The sequence below is a fragment of the Aquarana catesbeiana genome, linkage group LG10 (assembly GCF_042186555.1).
Source record: "Aquarana catesbeiana isolate 2022-GZ linkage group LG10, ASM4218655v1, whole genome shotgun sequence".
In the NCBI taxonomy this organism is placed as follows: domain Eukaryota; kingdom Metazoa; phylum Chordata; class Amphibia; order Anura; family Ranidae; genus Aquarana; species Aquarana catesbeiana.
This window is the reverse complement of record NC_133333.1, coordinates 132,187,872-132,211,536: the sequence shown is the minus strand read 5'-3', so window position 1 is coordinate 132,211,536 and position 23,665 is coordinate 132,187,872. Positions and strand designations below refer to the sequence as shown.

The window sequence follows — 23,665 nt, the reverse complement described above, 5'->3', positions numbered from 1 at the left end:
TCATGCATATTTTTTTGATAACTTTAAGACATACTACAGGTTCCTCAGTATTACATAAGCAGGTGCTCAATGAAAGCACAATCAGGTAGTTATATTTTTTTCATGCAAGGGTCCACCTGTTTCCAATCACTCCTGCTGGAGTGTCTTATTTAACTTACAGCTGTCAATAATCTTCCTGGCTCAAGTGTTGCCTAAGCTAGGATGTAAAAGAGGAAAACAAGAAATATCATAGGAATTATCCATAAATATGCTATGGCTGTTTATTCATGTCTCTGAATGCATATAGGATGAAGTACTTATCTAAAATGTTTTGGGCTTGTAGCAGAAACAGAAGCCTTCATGTGAAGCTTCTTCTGCATTAAAATCAGTCCACGTGAGGTAATGTGTTCCAGCTGTGGCCCCTAACCCATTCAGAATTGCAGTGAGTGTAAATCTCCACCCACCTGCTAAGAATGATTATTAGTTTTTGGCTGACGTACTTCTACAGCTTAAAGCAAACCCGTGTCCAGACTAAGCACGCTAAAATATTTACATCTTCTGAACATACAGTAAAAGCACTTCAAAAAAGCTCTCATTTGCCTCTGTAGCTATAGGTATTGTGGAGAAATTATTCTTTAACGCTCACAACAAAGGCACAGAAACCTCATTTGTTTCCTATTGCACCAAAATCTTGCATCCAATCTAAGAACACAGCAGGCGTTTCTATGCTTCTAGAAACTAACTACAATTTGACTTTAGTCCTTGTTGTGATTTTTAGGGTCTGTTCACACCAGCAATGTTGTGTTACAATGCATCAGCTGATGTGCAGTGGGATAACTGCATATAAAATGGAAAAATAAAGTAGTGATATTTTACTGACTGGAGGTCCCCTTTAAAGTGCTGTTACCATGTTACCAGTGGACAGAATGTGTTACTTTTGCACATCCAAGAATTGGCAGTCTTCATGATGCCAGCAGTCATTAAGCAGTTTTACATGCAATAAACAAAAATACAGCCGCCACTGAAATTACTCAGTGTCATTTTATTTTACTAGCATATTTAATTGTGTCACTTTAACTCTACTACAGTATACTACTGGCAATGTCATGTTGGCAATGTTGCCAGTTGTACAGCATTATAAGTCTCATTTTGGACTAACCTCCTCAAAACAGACAGAACTAAACTCCTTAATGGATAAAGTCTGGCATAAAATGCATTCTTTTCAGGTTGCCCGCTGTCATTTTGACATGCTGTACTTAATAGGATTAAATTGCAGTTACCTCTACATTACATCCTGCCACTCACTAACTCTGTCCCAGGAGCCTCATAAAGACGGCGGGCATCGTAACTATTAAGTGCTACTAAATCTGTCTATCATAGATGCCTTTGCACTTCACTCAAGAGTACTCAGTCAGGATCACTGGCATGTATTTACTTTGCTCTTGGTTTTTACTGTCAGTGGGCTAACACCATTAATATTAATACAAATGCACAAGCATGAAAACTTGTTTTCTTGGGCTGGCATAAGAAGATTTAATGTACTGTAATTTGAAATCTATGCCACTCAACAAAGGCCTAGTGTGTTGTCTGTGAGCAGCAGAGGCTGAGTCTTGGCACGGCAGGGAGGTGTATAAGGCCGGGATACAGATGCATATTCAGGCTGTGTGTGGTCTCAGTAATGGGATGACAGGCAGTTAGGCGGCCCTACTTGTCAGGATTACAGTACAGATCACTGTGTGGGGTCACAACACTGTAATTTAACAGTTATGTGAGGCTATCATATATATAGATATATATAGATATATCTATATATATCTTTTGAAGACAACCATACAAGAGGACTCCAAACAAAGGGAAATATTAAATAATAAATGTGTATTGTAAAAGTGAGGTTGTATTCAGAACTAACAGGATATGTTTTGGCACAGTTGGGCTGCAGCATAGGGTTGCCACCTCATTCCTTAAAAATTGAACACATATTAATTACACAGGTTCTGTGGCTAATTTAATGCAGATAAGGTACTAAGTGAATTTAGTTACCACCTTAAGCAGTCGCAGAACCTGTGTAATTAATATGCATTTGGTTTTAAAGGGATGAGGTGGCAACCCTACGTGCAGCATCCACTGCCTTCCTGCATAATTTTCTATTTCTAGAGTTCCCATCTCTGCTCCCTATAGTAACAGAGCTTCTACAAGGTATATTATATTCACACTGGCTAAGGTTTTCGTTATATATGACCACAATTGACAGTTCTGGTAAATAAAAAACTGGTCTGCTTAGATTATCTGTTGGTCACTGTGATCTCCTGTGGTCTGCTCAAACTCAGTGAGACCTATTTAAAAAAAAACTGCGTAGGTCACTGTAGTCTTTACTTATCCTGCACTGTTTTTCTATTAACTTTATTATCACACTTTATGAAAGTGTTGTAATAAATATAAATGTAGTTTAGCTTTCTCTGTATGCAAGAATTTGTGCTTTATTACTTTTCAGGAGCTATGGTTAATCTTTCAATTGTAAGCAGCTTAGCAAACTCGAAACACTGAATGCTATTTACTGCCAGTTCTTCCCATGTCTATGGGTAAGTCCCATCAGGTGTTCGAGATGTGCTTTGACCAGGCACAGGCATATCCTTCCACTGAACCCATAGTGTGCAGTTAAGTCAACTAATCAAAAAGAACATTCCACATGAAGCCTCCGCAGGAACACTTTTTTGTATGTGTGGTCAGGAGCTAAGGGGTACAGACATGTACTAATGGCAGGTGTTAGCAGCGATCTTTCAGTTCTTCCCCGTGATCAACAAAATTCCTGACCATGTTTTATGTAATTATTGGACATGGTCAACTGGTTTGCAAGGTACATGCTACAATGTCAGCTCAATGATCCATCAAAAAGTTCTGCTAGCGGTAGTAGACGGTGATATGTTTTTCACTTTAGATGTCTAATAAAGTGATTATTGTCCACTGAAAGATTATGAGCACTGAACTTAGAATTTAGGGCTATATAGAAGAATTGGACCAATAATGATGCAGAAACGTTGTGATTTATGTGAACCAGCTCCGCACATTTAATAGTCATACCAGCCATGCTGCATTCACAGGGAATATTAGCAACCTTAAATGGCCTGGTGTAGCTCAGCAAAAAAAAAAGAAGGTGTTTCTGCCTTGTGGACAAAGAATAAAGTAAAGCTAAATCCCCCTCTGTCAACCTAGTTGGTAGAGACATGCCTTTTAAGCAGTCATTTAATGTACCTATTAGAACAGAACCATGAGGACATCATTAGGCAGGACGAGGTTGACCTGTGAATGGGTTTTGCAATTCAGAGCAGAGGCGTCCAAAAAAAAAAAAACATTTTTGCCATGTGAGAACATTCAACTTCTCTTAGGTCTCCATAGCAATTCCTGCACGCTGTAAAAAAAATAAGGCAATGTAAAGGAGGGAGAGAAAAGAGTGACAGAGAAAGGCTAAAGTGGAATTCGGAAACACTGATGATGTTCACGCTTTCCAAGGAGGCGAGGCTGGATGAAGTCAAATATTTTATGGAAAGAGGACTGTTAAGAGCAAGGAAAAGGGCATTTAGAGAGAGGTGCCATTGAATGGGCCATTCTTTTTCCAACCAAGCCGAAAAACTTATTGGAACGCTTCGTTTTCTTCCACTAGTAGAGACAGCTTGTCTGCAGCTAAGTAGGCTGCCATACTCTAAGTGCTCTGCTGTTTAAGGGAATCCTTTATTACACTGTGCTCTATGATAGTTAATCTGTTAGTATAATGAAAGCTTTTATAGAGAAGTTCACGGTGTAGGTGAAATCACTGTGGTGGAGTGGGTGGATCAGAAATGGCCAGGCTTGCAGTCTTGAATTTGTTTACTGTCATGTTAGGTTACAGCACTAAAAAGAAAACTTCAAGGGGTAAGGCAGCGTTTAAATAAATGCCTACACATAGATATGTTTTTGACGGGAGGGCCAAGTAGAGGTTAATGCACACACACACTATTGCTGCTGGCTGCATACACTGTTGGTTTGGTTTTCCTGCTTTGCCAGCACCAATGTCATCCAGTTTCCACAGAGAAAGATGTTCTCTCTATGTCCACTGTTCTGCCCTGTAGCTTTCTAACTAAGAACAGGAAGTGATTTGGAGCTAATACCATTTATGTGTGCAAAGACTGATCCTTCGACTGAGTCTTTAAATAAAGAGCCATGCTGCTTTCAATGCATTTTACAACTGTGTGATACCTAACTTAGTATTCAGAATGGCTGGATCAAATAACTGAATAATCAAGTATCCATGATAACAAATAAATGGTCCCCTTTTTCAAAGCAGTTATAAATCTGCAATCCGATGCAGTTCTCCATTGCATTTGCTAAACAGAAATCTGTATATCAGTTTGGCACAGAAACCATAAATTGACAGCCATAATACATGAAATAAACGATAAACCTTCTAAAGACTTTAGATGTTATTTATTCCAAGTTTTGTGACTAGCACTTTTGCAGGTCCTCCTATTCTTCACTTCATTTGCAACAACTTTAGGTGTATAACTTTTGTATCCACCTACTACTCTATCTAGTCTGGCTGTAATTGACCATACACAACCCATTGGTTGCAATCAGTGCAATATACACAAATTATATTTTAAATGTAGAAGACTATTGGCATTTGTAGAGATCAAAAGGTTGATAACATGCACTTCTAAGCATTTTAAGGACAGTGTTTTCAAACACAAAGATTTATAGTTGTGAAAAATGTCTACGCACCCAAGTAAAATTGTTCCCTTATTTATAATGAAAGGGAGCATGGCTGTCACTGAACACGTATTTTATCCATACATCCACTTTGGGACGATGGTGCTCTGTTTCCTGGCACACTAGTGATGTTATCAAAGATGCTTATATATCTCCTGTCAAGAGCCTGCCTATCTAACTTCCTCTTTTACTATGTCTTTGCTCAATTACCTAAGTTTTATAAAATGGTTAACAAACAATGAAATAGAAAGAAGAACAAATCTAGCATGCAATTCTTATTCATTAGCAATCCCATACCATAGGATGCTGTCATGAATCAGCTGTCTAGTTCTTAGACAAGTGATCTTCTGTTGAATGTCAGTAATTGCACTATAGGTGTAATGCAAACATTCTGTATTGTTAAAGAGCAGCTTCCTATTAGAGTACCACAAAACTTTTATTTTCAAGACTAAGTCCTAAAAGATGTCCTACTAGTAGGAAGTGTAGCAGCTATGCTAATTATCTCAAGTAGCTAATTAAGTTGTTACAGAGCTTTCTATGTTGTGCTGAGTATATTATGCTGTGCATATTGAGATGAGTATATAATGAACATGTTTCATTATGTGCTTGTGAATCATATTATTTATACCTGGGGTAGGCTAACCCTGGAGATGTGGAGAATGGAGATCTACCTGAACAATATGGAAGAAATCGAAGATCACCACAATACAAGGTGTTTTTTTTAAAGGAGATAACCTAGCAAGGCCCCATTAAAAAGTAAGGAAGGTTTAAAGAGTTCAGGGGTCAATAATGAGTGATGCTGAATTCAGAGGTCAGTAGCATGTATTGCAGAGATTAGGGGTCAGTAGTATGTAACACAAAGTGCAGAGGTCAGGAGAAAATACAGCACAATGCAGAGGTCAGTAGTATGTAATGCACTGTGTCTGTGCAGAGGTTAGTAGTATGTAACACACAGTGCAGAGGCCAGTAATATATAAAACACAAAGTGCAGCGGTAAGGAGTGACTAACACACATCTCCCCTCCATCAACAAAATTACCACCTTTCTAGTACAAACATCTACCCCCCCCCATGCTAAAAAATTATATAATATATACAGTACTTTAAAGTACACTAAGACTGACTGGTTACAAACATTTTATTATTATGATTGCCGGTATTATTATATTTATTACTATTTTTATTATATTCGCCTTGTTTAATTGTGTACAGTTGTGGTATTTGTGAACTTGACTGGCAAATCAGTGCATAGCAAACATGAACTGTCTTTACGTGGTCAAATACATTCCAACTTTTCAAAAACTGAAACCTGATTTCCTCCTGGTCCCATCATCATCTATCATGGATAGGGAAAATGATTGCCATCAAAATGACAGTTTTAATGAAGCTCCTTTATCTGTTTGGCTCCCTCATCATATGCTTTCTTTTAGATAAACAAGAGAAATTTCATAAGGTATGAACTTCATGGATAAAGTATGACTATCCCTCCATGTCCACCTCTCTCTAGATGCCAAGCTTCATAGCCCTGGCCTAGGTGTTATCAATGTCCACTTTCCCCTTCTTTTCCTTTTTCTATCTCTCTCCAGTTCTACTCTCTTCTCAAAATTCCTTATGTTTCCCTGCTGTGGAGGTCATTTTGTTTTCTCTTTTACCCCTTCTTGACATAGTCTTTCCTATCTACTTCGATTTGGAGAAGTATTTGACAGCAATTGACAACCTTTATGATTCAGGCTCACTATTCCTTACATTATGGACTTTTTGTTACGCTTATGAGTTGACGTATGTTCTTGGTGGCTATAACCCTAATTACGCATAGTGTATTGTTCATTATTCTCTGTTTCTTCATAACTTATATTCTGAAATATTTGAATAACATGTATTAAAAGTAAAAACATGGACTGTTTTTAAGTTACATACAACCCAAGCGTGCTGTGTTACTCTTTACCCATCACCACTGCTGTCTATCACTATTATCAGCCCCACTAAAATCAGCAGAACATCAGCTAAAATACTGAAAGACACAGCAGCAAGGGATAGTTGGCTTGGCTCATCCCACAAAGTGGCAGATGGTGCCCGAACCACCAATTTTCAAGCCAATGAGTTGTCATGTGGAATTGTGGAGGTGCCTAAGATTACACCAATTACGACTTCAATTACGACTTCAGAAAGAAGTAGACCATGTTGTGAAGTCTAGCAGCACTTTTGTGGCCACTGCAGTTACAATCAAGCATTTTGAGCAGTACAGGTATACGTTGTGGATTTGTATCATGACTGTTTTATGCTAATGGTTGGAAGACTACCCCCCAGTGGCTTCAGTGTTAGATGTGAGAGAGGTTTCTCACCTTGAAAACCTCTATAAAACATTTCTAATTAGGATTGTTTTCTAATGTTTAACTTTTTTCTGTAGGTCTGTGAAAATGCTCATTGTATTCCTCTACAAACCTTTTCCCAACCTATTTTAAAATAAATAGTCACTCAAAGTAGCAGTTTTTATGACAGCAAGCTTGGATCACAAACTCCAGTGAAAGACATGAGTGGGCTTCTAGCCAATCAGGACAAATAACAGAGGGGCACACCTCTGTGTATTTTCTTGTGTATGCTGCACAGTACAGCTTGCTCTCTGTCCATAGTGGAAAGAGAAACAATTTTATATATTGCCATTAAGTCTCAGTGTTCCAGAACTCCAGAGACAAGGAACGTCAGGGCATCATATGTATTAGCATAGTGCCTTTTCTAACAAAACTTTTATTCAGGGATCCAAATGAGAGTCAGCTTACACTAACTGATGACACAGAAAAAGAAATAACATCATTTTAATTTAGCTGTGTAAGAATAGAGGCATTTTTCAGACTTCAGGTTTGCAGACTAACAGATCAGCTTAAAGTGAACCTGTGTTTTGCCCCTCCCCAGGCATGGTGCGTGTTTGCAAAATAAAGTGGAGAGAAACAGCAAGACTCTCATGGACCAAGTCCAGGATCAGCGGGCAGGAAATTTTCAAACATGGCTGGGAAAGTAGAAAAAGGGGTCTGAAAATTGGGTGACTTGTACTTTATTTCAGAGGCTTAACATGTCTGTAACAGTCTCTCATTTGGAGGGACTCCAAATTTCCCTCTTTTGAATTGAAACTGCAAACTTTAGGTCTTATGTAAAGACCTGTATAAATAAACTTTCAAATACTAAAGTGATTATTTTACTGTAAATTTTTTGCATTGGGTATTTTAAAAATGCTAACATAATGGAAAAGTAAGGGTGAAAAAGAGCACTGTTGGGTTTAACTCTTGGAAGTCCGTGTGTTCAGAAGTGAGGCAAGGGTGTGTACTTTGAATCAATATTTTGTGCCTTGTCCACCCTTTTCATCACAAAAAAGTGAGGAGGGGTGAAACAGTCTCTAGAGGTAGCAGGCCATGCACAACGCTCTTTAAAGCAAACATCACTTATTTTATATAATGAAAATACCTCAAATGAAATAGCTTATTTACTTTCAACAAGTTGCTGAACGATGCCACACTACTACTGAAGATTAACTAATTTTGTATCCTACAGAAATGTTATATTGCACCAGTAATATATTTAGATATTTTGTGTCATTTTCCCTGTTGTGTAGAATACCTGGATGAGCGTTGATTTGGATAAAGTGTACAGACAGATCACATTAGAGGGAAGGGAGTGTGCTGGCTATGAGCAGTGAACAGCTGGGACAGAGCTGATTGCAGGGTGGACTCCACCTCTCCTGCTGCTTTCAGACACAACAGTTTCCTGGCCCTCTGGAAAGGAGCTCAGTGCAAGCCCCTTCTTAAAAGGTACGTAGAGAAGTTTATTATGTAAACTCTGTTGGGGGGATATCAGCGGAGAAGTGACCAGGGAGGTCTGTGTGGCTGGTGATGTCACATAAACAATACAGGAGGAGGCTGAAAAGACAGCAGGCATAATGGAAGACTTCAGAGATACATATAGTTTGTAGTGAAATAAGGGGTACGGGGCTTTTTGGTTTGGTGATGTTGGCAATCTGTGATGTTTCAGTTTATAATAAAAAAAGTCAAAATTGGTATGCTGTGTGGCAACATCTAAATCAGGGTTACTGTATCTGTTATTAAAAAAAAACTGTTATTTTTAAATACTTTCTTTGCAATTTTATAGCAGAACTCCAGGCAGGCAATAAAATGTTTACAGACGTTGTGAAAGAAGATATCTCAGCTTGATGTTATGTTTTCAGAGCCCTTGTGTTGTCAGTGGGGTGTCCCTTGGCCAAAGATGATTTACTGAATATTCGGAATAGGTGGCACTGCAGATAAATATTGACAAAGTTGATGTATCCCCTTTCTAAATTTGATGTGGCATCCCTTGCTTGGAGCGTGGATGGATCCCATGAATTATATAATTATATTATTTCTCCATTGTAGTGTTTCAGGGAGGTATCTTATTATTGGAGAGGAAAGGGTGGAAAATTGCTACAGGCACTTAGAGGTAGCATCCCTGCAGCAGCCACCCAAATCTTCCTACCATGACTGAATCCTGGGCTGTTCTGACAGGCAAGGCTGCAACCCTTCCTGTTAGTCTTGGGAATTGTGGGTAAGCCCTGCCCTCCACACATTCCTATTGGTCCATCACTACAAAGCTTTGCTGTCAAATAGTTTCCTATATCTACCCGCTACCTCTGTCTATCAAACCTAAGGAGTGTTGGGAACCTGAATTCTGGTGGTTGAGTCAACATCACACATCAGCCACATCTGTCATTGGAAGTTCACTGCATCATTCTGCCCTGACTTGAACATGGCAAGAATTAGAATTCTGTACGGAAATATTTAGAATTGTTATAAAAAACATAAAAATGTTGTATATGCCAATCATAAACTGAGGATGACCTTTTCTGCCATGGTGTTCTACATTAAAGTTACCTTGTCACAAAACTTAGCAATTCGGGCTTAATGTTGTGCAAACGTTAGCATCAGTGGAAACCGCATGTCAGAACAATACATAGATTGAGGCAAGTTAAGATATATGAAATACTCAACATGATCCAACTTTCTTCTGCCTCTTGAACCTCCCTTTTAGTTAGTGAGCCTCCTAGCTCATTAAAAAATCAGTAGGCAACCTTGGAAGGCTGGTGGGGTGAAGCCAAGCTTGAAGAGTTCATTTTTTTTTAAATTTCAGCTACCCAAAGCTGTTTCCAGGACCACACATGGCTCTTGTCAAACATTAACACCCCTTTACACTAAAGCTTCATGGTACCCACTAAGGCAATGCACCTGCCTTACATTAGGGTGCATTGGCAGCTCATTCATTTCAATGAGCTGCCCTAATGTAAGGAATGTTAACATGGGATTCAACATTCATTAATAATATACTTGAAAAGCGTAAATGGGCCCCAAATTTTCCTTGTGAAAGCTCCTCAGTGGGTACTAAGCACCTGTCTATATGAATACCTGGTGGTTTCGGAATTAAAAGAATTTAAAACAGACATTTCAGAACTGGTATTGGTTCATGTGTAGACAGGCCTAGTCAACTAAGGACCCCCAATCCAGCTAGCCAATAACCAATAATTATTATCTCCCAGAGTCAGCTACCAAGGCACCCCACCCTCACTGGATCCTCTCACCGTGTGTGTGTGTGTGTGTGTGTGTGTGTGTGTGTGTGTGTGGTATTTTTACACATTGCCAGATGAGATGTAAGGAATAGGCCTGGCTACAATAACTGTTTTTTCTATATTTTCAATTGCAATATGCATGTTTTTTTGGTATACTCGTATAGTCAAGAATCTTACACTCAACTGATCATGCTGGCAGAGAGAAAAAAATTAGTGTTTTAATCTTAAAAGCCAAGAGCAGAATACACCACAAGTCAAAAGCTACGTGTGAACATGTGTCACTTCTATTGAAACCGTTGACAGAATATTTCTAGCGTACTAATATCACATCACGTCAGCATAACGCTATGCAAAGATTCACAAAATAACCACTGTTATTCCAGGTGTTATAGGAGATAAAACCTAAATGTAAGTTCAGTGCTGTATGTAATATGAGTCATTTTTATAATTAAATATAATCTCACAAAAATACAAACATGTCTATGCATATACCGTATGTGCATTGGGCATTTTGGGCAGAAGTGTGTATCATTTTATTATATATATATATATATATATATATATATATATATATATATATATATATATATATATATAATAAATTATATGTGTTTCATTCTAATATGCCCAATGCCCATATGTCAACATGTCATGGGTATATCTGTGAGTATCTATTTGTGAGTATCTATCTGAGAGTAGCACGTGCAAACATTTGTTACCACAACTGCACTGCTCATCCCAGCATGTTCTTCTGAACAGCCAAATGTCTGGCCTAAAGAAAACCTGTCATATGAGAAATACCGGAGCTGTCATTGCTATCCTTTCCTTGCCAGAAATGCTAGATGCCTGGCTGTTATGCTGACACCCTAGCTTCAGTGTCTTTAAGTCATTGACCTGCAACAAATATGCAAATCAGAAAAGTCAGGAGAAAGTCAGAAATCCTATTTTCCATGCTTCTTCTGAACCAGTGGCTCAAAGTAGCTAGTCAACTAGAATTTTTAGTGAGTTCCTCAATGGCAGCCTCCATGCTTTTTATAGCATGTTCACTTTGAATAGATCTATACTTGGAACATGCATGAACTAAATACTTGCCAAATTATTGAAATGTCAACTGTATAGAAAAATAAAAAATAAAGTAAACTGTCAATATAAATTATATTATATTATATACAGGTATTGTCTAAAAGGCATATATGACTAGCTGTTAAACCAGCCAAAAATATAACATAACAGAAGATATTGCACAGGAGCCCCTTTAGACTTTTAAAATGATTATACAACTGAATACGTGAAGGGGTTTACAGTGGGAAAGTACAGCCTGGTTTGATTGCTGTCATCAGTTTAATTGGATCTGTAGCTTTGAGTCAGAGTAACAGAAGGAATAAGCATTTTCACCTATAATCTTCCCTTAATGACCACAGGAGTGGATTCTCACCCCCCCCCCCCCCCCCAAAAAAAAAAAAAAAAAAAAAATTTGAAAAACAAATGTCTTGAGATTTTAAGTACTTTCCTTTGCACGTTTTTACTGCTACAATAAAAGGAGAGTTTCAGCATTTTGAATTCCTTAGGGAGGTTCAACATTTAACTTCTAAGGATCCCAAAATAATGATTATCTGCTTCACATACTTAATGTGCTTGTTAAATACGCCAAAAAAATGCTCACATGCTTAGCGGACATGCTGTGAATTTCATACTTAACCCTTCTACTGCCTTAAAGAGTCACGCATGTTTAAAAAAGTTTAGGTACTACGCTCTACATCTCTGTTTCGGTTGGTTTTAATTAGGATTAATTTTCAAATTATTGTAAATAGCTTATTCTCGACAAATAGGGTGATTTAGAAAAGAAGTAGCTTGACATCAAACACCCAGTCATGTACAGTGGAAATTAAAACAAGAACTTCCAGTGAACAAGATTGATGTTTATTTTCTCCGGACTGTGCAAAAAAATGACTCTTTTAGTAAATCAACCCAAAAGTTTCTTTTTATCAAGGAACAATATGCAAAGTGCAGTTAGTTCATAGCAACCTATTGGCAATGGTTTTTCATTATTCTATAAATGGCTGAAAGCTGATTTGCTGGGATGGATGACCGCGAATGCCTTTTCTTGGCACTATTCTTTTTAAGAAGGAGAAAGAAATGTATTTTTAAGAGATGTGCTTTTTTAAAAAAATGAACATCTGGAGGTCAGTCAAGTGAGAAAAGCTATTTTGTGAAGTTCATCTTTACAATGGCTGTTTGCCCTGTGTTAATTTGTTAATGGTGCTTTCCCTGAGCCAGACAGCCAGGCAAAGCACTGCTTGTTGTATATTCCAGTATCTGCTTGCTGATAGGTAGTGCTTTGCCGCTGTAGCTTATTGGCTGTGAAATCCCCATCAGTAATTCTTTGATGGCATTTCCAGATGCTTAAGTACCCACACATCCAATACTGGGAGCGAGACGGTGGATTTCAGAGCCTCGCGTCTTTGTTTGATGTATTTTGTGGAAAATCTCCTTTTATTTATAGCAGTAGCTATTGTACTTAGCAGAAGTCACCTAATATAACCTCAAAATGCATGCCTTACATGTTAACAGATACAGGCACATTTATTAAAGCAGTGCAGATATCTAAAGTTATGTAAAGAGGAATAAAAGATGATTGGTTGCTAAGGGTTATGTTCTTTGAACTTTACAATCCCCCTTAGTAAAATAAGCCTGTACAATAAACTAGCTAAACTGCATCAAAAGGCATAACAAAATGTATAATACCAACAGCTAAAAATGCAATATATAGCATGTATAAACAGTATCAGTAGGTTATGCATTCAAACTACAAATAATACAAACAGAGAAAGGAATTCTCTGTTACGCATAAGCCTTGAGACTTAATGACATATGGTATATATTTGCATCCGTCTTAATGAATAGATTGCACACCTACCAGTCTGGTTGTTGTCCCTTTAACTTGCTCCAGCGAGCTCAGAATGAGCAGAGGATGTCTCCTCTCTGCATTCATCATGCCAGACAAAAAAAAAGCCCATGCTATGCTAATCCTTCAAACCCACTAGGGATAATAGTGAGAATTCAGTGTCCACATGATAAGGGAGCCAGCAAACTGTTTGTTATTACTGCAGATGTTTAGTAATAACGGCTAAGGAATGCACGCCAGTAACTCCTTACTGCAGTTTAAACTCTTGTACCAGACAACTGAGTGAGATCATTTATAGAATTTAGAGTTCAGCAGAATCCTACTTGGCAATGTCGTTTGACAAGTGTAGCTTTAGAAAACACTGCGATCAGCCAGCGTTAAATAAAAAAAATCAAATCAAATTAGTTTATCTGCATAAATGACAGAATTTGGTTGTTGCTGACAGCAGCTTTAGATAACGTTGTAAGTAATGGATGTCATTTACAACGGGTCTAATAATCTACAATTTCCTAAAATGACTTGGGGCATTCATTTGGCTTTGCTCCCTTTGGAAAGAAAGTAGCAGCTGAAGGTGGAATGTAAAGTGCAGCCAGCAGGCGGCGCTATGAGTTCAGAAAGTGCTGGCTGCAGCAGAGGTGACTTCTGACTCTCTGGGTACCATGTAGCAGTAGTCCTCCTCATGATGCCCCAAATCACAACATTTCAGATGCCTTTCAACATCCGACTGAATAACGTCTCAGACTATTTCCCTAAGGCATATATCACATTTTAGGACCAAGTCCTCCTGATAACAGTATTAAAGCCAGAATAGCCAAAATGCACATATAAATAAACATGAGATAAAAGCAGAAATAAAACATAGAAATAGAAAAAAAAAAATTTCACTTACTTCTCATATTTTTTTCTTGCTTGGTAAATGCTGTTTTCTGTCCTGCAAATGTTCTTGTTGTGGTGTTTGAAAATGTTGGATGTTGTTGTTTTTTTTTTTTAATTTGTTTCTCTTGGCTATCTCGGCAATATGTCCCGCCGTTTTATCCTTTCTAGTGGTGTTTTCGTTGTCTGTCAGTGTTCTACTTTAATTCACCTGCTGCCCAGCTCTGAGGTAGGAGTTGCAGCCAAAGCAGATAGGAATTCCTGCGTTCACTAATGACAACGTCTCATTCAGAGAGACAGTGAGTGTGAGTGACTTTAGTGGGAATGTGTGTGTGAGCTTGTGAACTTACACCACTACAAATTGGGGGTTTATATACACCACTGATGAAGGAAAGCAAGTCGCACTATTTGTATGTGTGTTTTTTCAAAAGATGACACATCTTGAGTCACATCTTTTCCATTGAGAAAAAAAAATACCCTTACCCAGACCCCTCCTTCCTAAAAGTTAAATTTGCATGGGCGGCATGCATTAAACAGCTATGACACACTCTCCTAAAATGTACTTGCTCTCTTTAAGATGTACGTACGTCGAAGAAAGGAGGGAGGCTTCGGGATGGAGCAAAGAGGGGGGGAAAGGTTGATAAGGTCATTGAAGATACACTGTCCTATCCCTGTGCCATGATTCTCTCCTGAAAAACTGTCATCTCATACAGGGGATTGTGTTTTAGGGTACACACAAACTAGATCAGCAAATCATTTAATCACGGATATGCTAGAAAATATTCATTCTGAAGATGGCAAAAAAAAAAAAAAAAGTAAAAGCTGAGTTTAAACTTTCTAAAAGAAGTTACAGGCAGGATTAGTAGTTCCGTTCCTTATTCCCAGGCATAACAAAATCCATATTCATTTATTCGGTTAAAAATGAAACGTTTTTGTTGATTGCACTGAAAAAAGAAATAATTTTGCACAAAGTTTATACATTTTATAAATTGATTTTGGTACATGTCTGCATGGGTAACTGCGGATTGGCACAAAATTATTCTTGAAACTTTCTGCAGATATCTGCGACCTGGACCTGGGCGCCTGTCCGCAGTTTGCTATTTAGTATTTATCTTTGATGATCAATATTAAAGAGGCTGGTATTGCTAAGATAGATATTAATATGGTTTGGTAAAAATAATAAATCATTTTTAATTCAGATAAATTGGATTTTCTGTGATGAATGCTTGTTCATATTGGGCCCTATTTATCACACTGCAATGGGACATAAGGCATGCTGAAGTGGCGTTTTATCATATGTGACATTATAGCTTGGGAGACCATTTTAATACACCTTAAAGTTTATGTAAATTCTAAAACTAAAGTTCTTTTATTTGCTGCCGTTTGATCTGTTAAATATACAATTGAAAGCATTTTATTTTATTGTCTGTTTGATAAGTGTTAAAGAGAAATAGCTGTTCATCCAGACAGGAATCTTGTGAGCTGGTAACTTATTGTACTCTGCCTTTGGTCAGTTAGTATTTTTTCTGCTATCTCCCTGTCATAGGTGCACGCACTTGGTGTGCCGGCTGTGCCAGGGCACACCCTAATTACCCAGTGTGCATTAGCATTATTACTCTGTGGGGCAGATGGGAAAGATCTCCCTGTTACTGGCTCTGCCAAAAGAGCCGGTAAGAGGGAGCCACCTCTGCCACTTCTCTTTCACTGTGCTAGCTGGGAGATCAATGTACAAAGGTTATATAACTATAGACGCACACACGTGTGTGTTTGAGCTCTGGGGTGCACACCCTAATGCAATAGAATGCTCACACCTATGCTCCCTGCACTATAAAACACCTCCGTCCTGGAAAAGAGAGGGAGATGTTATGTAGTCCCAACATACTCCCTTTGCTAGGGTGACAATACTGCTCAGTACATTTATCACCCTAATACAGGAAGTGTGTTATTGGCAGTATGACAGGATTAAAATAAAAATAAAGGAAAAATTGTGTGAAAAAAGAAAATGAAAGCAGCCACCACATTTAGACTCGGTTCACACTATGAACTGCATGTGGAACCACACTGCAACAGGATAGCATGGTTGTTTTCTACCCTGCGATCTGGTCCCAGCAAATGCACTGCGTTTGTGATGTGTTTGGGGTATCATTAAGCACTGACACCTGCCGCAGCTCTCAAGGGTGGTATGGGAAATGTGCACAGATCACACATTAGTGTGAACCGCATCGCATTAGGGTGAACCTAAATAAATAACAAACATATCATACTTACCTTCTCTGTGCAGTGGTTTTGCACAGAGCAGCTCCAATCCTCAGCTTCTGGCTCCTGCCTCCAGCAGTGCCCCAGAGAAAGCCACTTGCCCTGGGGGTGCCGCTGCGTGCTCGCTCCTGAGCTGCTGCTCCATGCGTCCAAATAATGCAGAGCCGCAACTCGGCCCCGCTCCCCTGCTCTTTTCTCATTGGCTCACTGGCTGTGATTGACAATAGTGGGAGCCAATGAGTCCCCATACAGCTGAGGCTATCGTGAACATCGCTGGATTGGAGGGGGCTCAGGTAAGATATGGGGGGGAGGCTGCTGCACACAGAAGGTCATTTACTTTCATACATAGAATGCATGAAGGTAAAAAAACCTTTAGCCTTCAAAACCACTTTAAGGACCAGTAGGCTGAAATACTATAATTTTTTCCCTGGGTTTAGGTACATTTTCAGGGTTTAGATACACTTGTCATCACAGCTCACAGATTCAGGATTATATGTTGGTTTCCCAGAAAGCCATTCTCTTAACACAGAATGATTCTTATGTATTTGTTTTCCAGTTAACATTTAACTTTGCTGCTGATAATTATATAACATTTTGTAATTTTTTTGGTTTGCAATACAACTGCAGATTATACCTTACTTTGATGCCAAAATTGATGATTTTCAATATTATTTGCACTAAAATGTCTAAAATGCTTATTTTATGTATTTTTCCATTATAGGCTACTATTGGCTGTGCTGTGTTCTTGAAGAATATGACATACCTGAAGTCTGGCGTTCATGCTTGAATTGAAATAAAATTGGTATAGGCCCCTCTTCCACCTCACCACAATACTTTCCTTTATGTCTTTATTAATTATTTCACAATACACCTTTCATGTGAAACTGCTTAAAGCGGTTCTAAACCCTCACATATACCCAGTGAAGTGACTGGTCTCAGGTGATACACAGAGATGAAACAAATCCTCCTACATAAGTTCTACCTGTTCATCTGCAGTCTTCTCTTCTCTACATCCATTCAAAGTCCAGAATTTACACAGGCTCTCTCAGCTCTGAAAAGCAAAGGGTGGGTAGCTGAAGTTACATCAGTGAGGGGAGCTCTGAGAGCTGATTGGAGGAAAGGGACACACCCTCTTTATTCAGCACACAGAAACAGAGCTGAGGCTGTCAATCAGCTGGAGCTCCCTCCCCTGTCACTATTTTTCTCTTGGTGTCAGGAAAACTTGTCAGAAGTGACTCATACTGATAACAGAGGAATGAAGCAGCAGGCAGAAATGACACTTAGTTCTCTGGATTGAGACAGGTACACACTATAGAGGGATATGCTTTGTTCATATTTCATGTCTGAGGTTTACAACTACTTTAAGGTGACACTAAACTCTGGCTAAAAAAAAAAAAAAAAAAAAATTATTCAAGTATGTATTAACTGAAAAAAGTACCATCTATTGCTCTCAGGCTCCTCCAAATCTCCAAACTTTCTGTTATTTATTTAGTGCTGCTGTGATCCAACTTCCTGTTAAAAGTTTGTTCTCCGTGGTCCCATTGTATGTAGAAACATAGCTACCCTCTTGTTTTCGAGATGGACTATGGGACTTGTAGTGTGCATAGACCAATGTACATGTCAGCAGCCAAAATGCACCCCTCACGGTGAACATTACCAATAGCCAAAAAAAAAAAACACAGCAGGAAACTTTTTTTTAATAAAAATATATTACAGGACCATTGGGTTGTGAATGTGGATGGAATATTTTAGGAGAATAAGCATACCATCACTTTAATGCCCCGTACACACGGTCGGATTTTCCGATGGAAAATGTCCGATCGGAGCGTGTTGTCGGAAATTCCGACCGTGTGTGGGCTCCATCGGACATTTTCCATCGTATTTTCCGACACACAAAGTTGGAGAGCAGGAGATAAAATTTTCCGACAACAAAATCCGTTGTCGGAAATTCCGATCGTGTGTACACAAATCCGACGGACAAAGTGCCACGCATGCTCAGAATAAATAAAGAGATGAAATCTATTGGCCACTGCCCCGTTTATAGTCCCGACGTACGTGTTTTATGTCACCGCGTTCAGAACGATCGGATTTTCCGACAACTTTGTGTGACCGTGTGTATGCAAGACAAGTTTGAGCCAACATCCGTCGGAAAAAATCCTAGGATTTTGTTGTCGGAATGTCCGAACAAAGTCCGACCGTGTGTACGGGGCATAAGGCATAAGAAAATTTGACATACTTTGCAAATAAGAATTATAATGAAAAGTATTTGTTAGAATAGAAGAAAATAACATTAAAGAGAAACTCCAGAAGAAATAAACATTTTCATGTGGTTATAGTTATGTTCTCCCGTCATGTACAGTCCTGCCCCAAAGCACTTCACTTCAGGCTTGTCAGATTGTTTGAAGATGATAAATCTGGTTAGCCAGGGTAGAGGAGACTCTGGTCTAAAGGGAAATCTTTTACAATGGAACAGAGATTAAAGTGATAGAAGTGATGGTAGGAATTAAGCCCAATCAGAGGTGGAGCCTGTGTCCAGTGGTAGATGTTCTCATTTTTTGGAGGAGACTGAGGTACTGTGACTTATTTGTCATGCAACAAAATGCAGCACATATGCACATGTACTGTCTACCGCATTCTTCCCTTTTCAAATTGAAGTAAGAGGAATAAGCACCATTGCAAATTAGAGTGATAATGAGTGCTTTTGACTTTCTCAAAAGTCTCTCCCTAGAGTAGGTGTAGATCGCTCAGTTTTGGATCAAGCACTGCATTGGCCTGTCAAGTTATGGGGAAGACATGGTCATTTATAACCACCCTTAGCCTGATGATGCAGGAAATTTTGGCATTACAGTTTTTGGCAGTCGTTAAAGTGAACTCTCTGCTTTGCCCATGCAGAACAAACTAATAGAGTCATTTAAAGTGGCCTATGTAGCACCTTATATTTGCCTTTACTTGGGTTTCCTGCCACCCCACCTACATAGTGCTGTGGACTCTCTCCCAGTTTCATATAATGTTCGGAATTGGAGTGAGTTACATTATAGTGGAAACATTAAGGTAATTCTCTACTCTCCAGAGTCCAGCTCCAGTCATTGAACCCATGTTGTGTGAGCCCAGGGCATCAAGGCTCAACCACACTGGCCTGGCTTTACAGGATAATGTTGCAGAGCGACACCACATCATTATGTGATGCTAAGGACTGAAGACACCCAGCTTGGAGTTGACTTTTAAAATAAACCTTTTGCTTTGCCCTGCATGGTTAAAGTAAAGGTCCACTTTTTTAATTTTAGTTATAGCGTGGAGAGAGATTACAACACCCGCATGATTTGTATTGCTTTCTGCATCCCCATTAAGGAAATCAACCTTCCTTTCCTGTTTACCATCATTCAGCAAGAGTGAAAGTAAACTAGTCGACAAGGGGGAGGGTCCAGAGGTAGAGATAGTCAGCAATGAACATATTCCAGAGGGTAGTATTGGGGGCATTCGTGGTAGGTTGACTAAAGCACATAAACCTGAGGTAAGTATAGTAACAAGTCCTATTTGCAATCTTGGAACACCCAATAAGAGGACAGTATGTGACCGGTCTAAACTACGTGGCATGTTCACCAATGCCAGGAGCCTGGCAGACAAGATGGGTGAACTAGAGACACTGTTGAACGAGGAGGATTTAGATTTTGTGGGAATTTCAGAGACCTGGTTCAACAGCTCTCATGATTGGCTGGCAACCATTCAAGGGTATTCCCTTTATCGCAGGGATAGAGAGAGTAAAAAAGGGGGAGGGGTATGCCTATATATCAAGAATAATGTACAAGTGAATGTGAGAGGTGACATCAATAAGGGAGCTAAGGAGGAGGTGGAATCCTTATGGGTAGAGCTCCAAAGGGATGAAGCTAAGGGGAAAATAATACTGGGAGTATGATATAGGCCCCCTAACCTGAGGGAGAAGGGGGAGACAGATCTCTGATCACAATTTGGATTAGCAGCAAGGGTGGGAAGTGTTATCATAATGGGGGATTTTAATTATCCAGACATAGACTGGGTGGAGGGAACCATGCATTCGTCTAAGGCTCACCAGTTCCTAAATGTCTTGCAGGACAATTTCATGGGTCAGATGGTAGACGCACCAACTAAAAACAAGGCATTACTAGATCTACTGATTACCAACAATACAGACCTGATCATGGATGTGGAAATATGGGGCAATTTAGGAAACAGTGATCACAGGTCAATTGGCTTCAGTATAAATCACACAAATAGGAAACACAAGGGTAACACAAAGACACTGAACTTCAAAAGAGCCAACTTCCCTAAACCACAAACCTTGCTAGAAGATATAAATTGGGGTAAAATCTTAGAAACAAAGAACACGGAGGAGAGATGGGTTTGCTTTAAGAGCATATTAAATAAGGGCATTAGCCAGTGCATCCCATTGGGAAATAAATTTAAAAGAGCGAACAAAAGTCCTGGATGGCTTAACTATAATGTAAAAATGCATATAAAAGCAAAGGAGAAGGCCTTCAAAAAATACAAGGCAGAGGGATCATCATCAGCATTCAGACTTTACAAAGAATGCTACAAGATATTAAAGGGTGCAATTAGGGTGGCTAAGATAGAACACAAAAGACATATAGCGGAGGAGAGCAAAAAAAATCCCAAGAAATTCTTTAAGTATTTAAGCAGTAAAAAAGGGAGCACAGACCATATTGGCCCCATAAAGAATGAGGAAGGACATCTGGTTACAAAGGATGGGGAGATGGCGAAGGTATTGAATTTTTTCTTCTCCTCAGTCAGCACGAGGGAATCAAGGGACTTCAGTAACCAAAACTGCAGTGTTTGGCCTCATGACACATCACAGGAAGCACCCTCATGGCTAACAGAGGACAAAATTAGAAATAGACTTGGGAAACCTAACATTAATAAATCACCAGGACCAGATGGCTTACACCCGAGGGTACTTAGGGAACTCAGTCAAATAATTGCCAGACAATTGTTCCTAATTTTTACTGACAGTCTACTGACTGGAATGGTACCAGCTGATTGGAGAAAAGCACCAATATTTAAAAAAGGGCCAAAATACATCCCTGGGAATTACAGACCAGTTAGCCTAACATCAATATACTAATATGCAAGCTCTTGGAGGGGATGATAAGGGACTATATACAAGATTTTAGTAATGAAAACAGTATCAATAGCAGTAATCAGCATGGATTCATGAAGAATCATTCTTGCCAAACCAATCTATTAACCTTCTATGAGGAGGTGAGCTGCCATCTAGATAAAGGAAGGCCCGTAGACATTGTGTATCTGGATTTTGCAAAAGCATTTGATACAGTTCCCCATAAACGTTTACTGTACAAAGTAAGGTCTGTTGGCATGGACCATAGGGTGAGTACATGGGTTAAAAACTGGCCACAAGGGCAAGTATAGAGGGTGGTGATAAATGGGGAATACTTGGAATGGTCAGGGGTAGGAAGTGGGGTACCCAGGGTTCTGCCCTGGGACCAATCCTATTTAATTTGTTCATAAACGACCTGGAGGATGGGGTAAACAGCTCAATCTCTGTATTTGCGGACAACACTAAGCTAAGCAGGGCAATAACTTCTCTGCAGGATGTGGAAACCTTGCAAGAAGATCTGAACAAATTAATGGGGTGGGCAACTACATGGCGAATGAGGTTTAATGTAGAAAAATGTAAAATAATGCATTTGGGTGGCAAAAATATGAATTCAGTCTACTCACTAGGGGGTGAACCTCTGAGGGAATCTAGGATGGAAAAGGATCTGGGGGTCCTAGTAGATGACAGGATCAGCAATGGCATGCAATGCCAAGCTGCTGCTAACAAAGCAAACAGAATATTGGCATGCATTAAGCTTAAAAGGAAACTCCAGGGATAAAGCGATAATTCTCCCACTCTACAAGACTTTGGTCCGGCCTCACCTGGAGTATGCTGTCTGTTCTGTAAGAGCGGCAAGGATGTGGAATTCCCTAACCACAGACGGTGGTTTCAGCGGGGAGCATCGATAGTTTCAAAAAATGATTAGATAAGCACCTAAATGACCACAACACACAGGGATATACAATGTAATACTGACATATAATCACACACATATGTTGGACTTGATGGACTTGTGTCTTTTTTTCAACCTCACCTACTATGTATATGTAACTGTGTATATATCCCGAATTCTGAGTTGTTATCAGAACATGAACAAAGAGGAAATCTAGTGGTAACAACCAGGGATTTCCTCTCACTTCCTGTTTTGTCTATGGAATAGGAAGTCAAGGGAAATGTCCCCAAATGGGACACAGTTGGCACAGAAACTGAGAGGGGTTACAACCCTTCCTTTTTTTATCCAAATTGAAAAAAAAAAGTTTTGCCTTTTGTTCTACTTTAAAATAGTTGGCTGGAGGTTTTTTTTACCTTCATGCATTCTATGCATGAAGGTAAAAAACCTTCAGTGTGCAGCTCCCACCTAATACTTACCCAAGCCTCAACCCAGTGAAGTGCACGAGACCCGGGGCACATCACTGTGCCGGCGTGGGGGACCCAAGAAGCAGGGGATCGGGGCTGCTCTGTGCAAAACCACTTCACAGAGAAGGTAAGTATATACTGTTATTTTTTTTTAAATAAAAATGTTTCCTTTACAATCACTTTAAATAAACAGAGGTTTTTACATTCACCTGATGTATATTCTTTAAATTATCAAAGGGATTTCACAGAAGCAGAGACATGCTTAGATAGTCATCAATGCGAGAATTAGTCATGGGTGGATGACACCCTTTATTGGTTATTAATGATTGTTTAAGTATATTGCCCTGCAATAAGCTTGTAAGAAGAAAGACAGGTATTAATTACCACTGATTTCCCGTGGCTGTGAGAAGCTTCGCAGACTAAAAAGTAGAATCTGACTCAGACCTCTCCTGGATATTGTAAAACAATTTGTTTTGTCTTTCAGACTCGTAAAAAAAAAAATTTAACGTGTGGGTGGCTGCAAATGAAACCGATTTGTTGCTCTTATATTTAATCATATGTTGGTAGATTTCTTCTGTAATGCAAATGCTAAAGCTTTCACTTTTAGATTTGTCTTTTGTTATCTTTTGTTATTGTTTATGTTTCTTTTTTAGTATTGCCTTAAAATGAAAGCTATGTGCACAGAAATGACAGTTTATGTAAAGCAGTGCTGTAGTTCCCTAATGAAGGACTGTATTGGATGACATGTGACATTATGAGTTCTGGCCACCCAAAGGTATAAGTTAGAGGTAAATGATGTTGCAGGGGTCTCAAGCTGATGGCCCTCCAGCTGTTGCGAAACTACCCAACACAAGTCCCAAGAG

The 23,665-nt window shown here is 39.2% G+C and overlaps 2 protein-coding genes across 2 annotated transcripts in view; one reads left to right on the top strand and one right to left on the bottom strand.

Moving 5' to 3' along the window:
- IL11 (interleukin 11) overlaps positions 1-14,520 on the bottom strand; it is a 33,080-nt gene extending 18,560 nt beyond the window's left edge. The window contains exon 1 of the mRNA XM_073602674.1: positions 14,097-14,520. Coding sequence (XP_073458775.1) covers positions 14,097-14,103 — 7 coding nt within the window. The 5' untranslated portion in view covers positions 14,104-14,520. The remainder of the gene's footprint in view (positions 1-14,096) is intronic.
- LOC141110899 (uncharacterized) overlaps positions 1-22,324 on the top strand; it is a 39,357-nt gene extending 17,033 nt beyond the window's left edge. Inside the window, exons 2-3 of the mRNA XM_073602673.1 lie at positions 8,323-8,518; positions 17,058-22,324. Coding sequence (XP_073458774.1) covers positions 20,337-21,452 — 1,116 coding nt within the window. The 5' untranslated portion in view covers positions 8,323-8,518; positions 17,058-20,336 and the 3' untranslated portion in view covers positions 21,453-22,324. The remainder of the gene's footprint in view (positions 1-8,322; positions 8,519-17,057) is intronic.
- Positions 22,325-23,665: the final 1,341 nt, after the last annotated feature.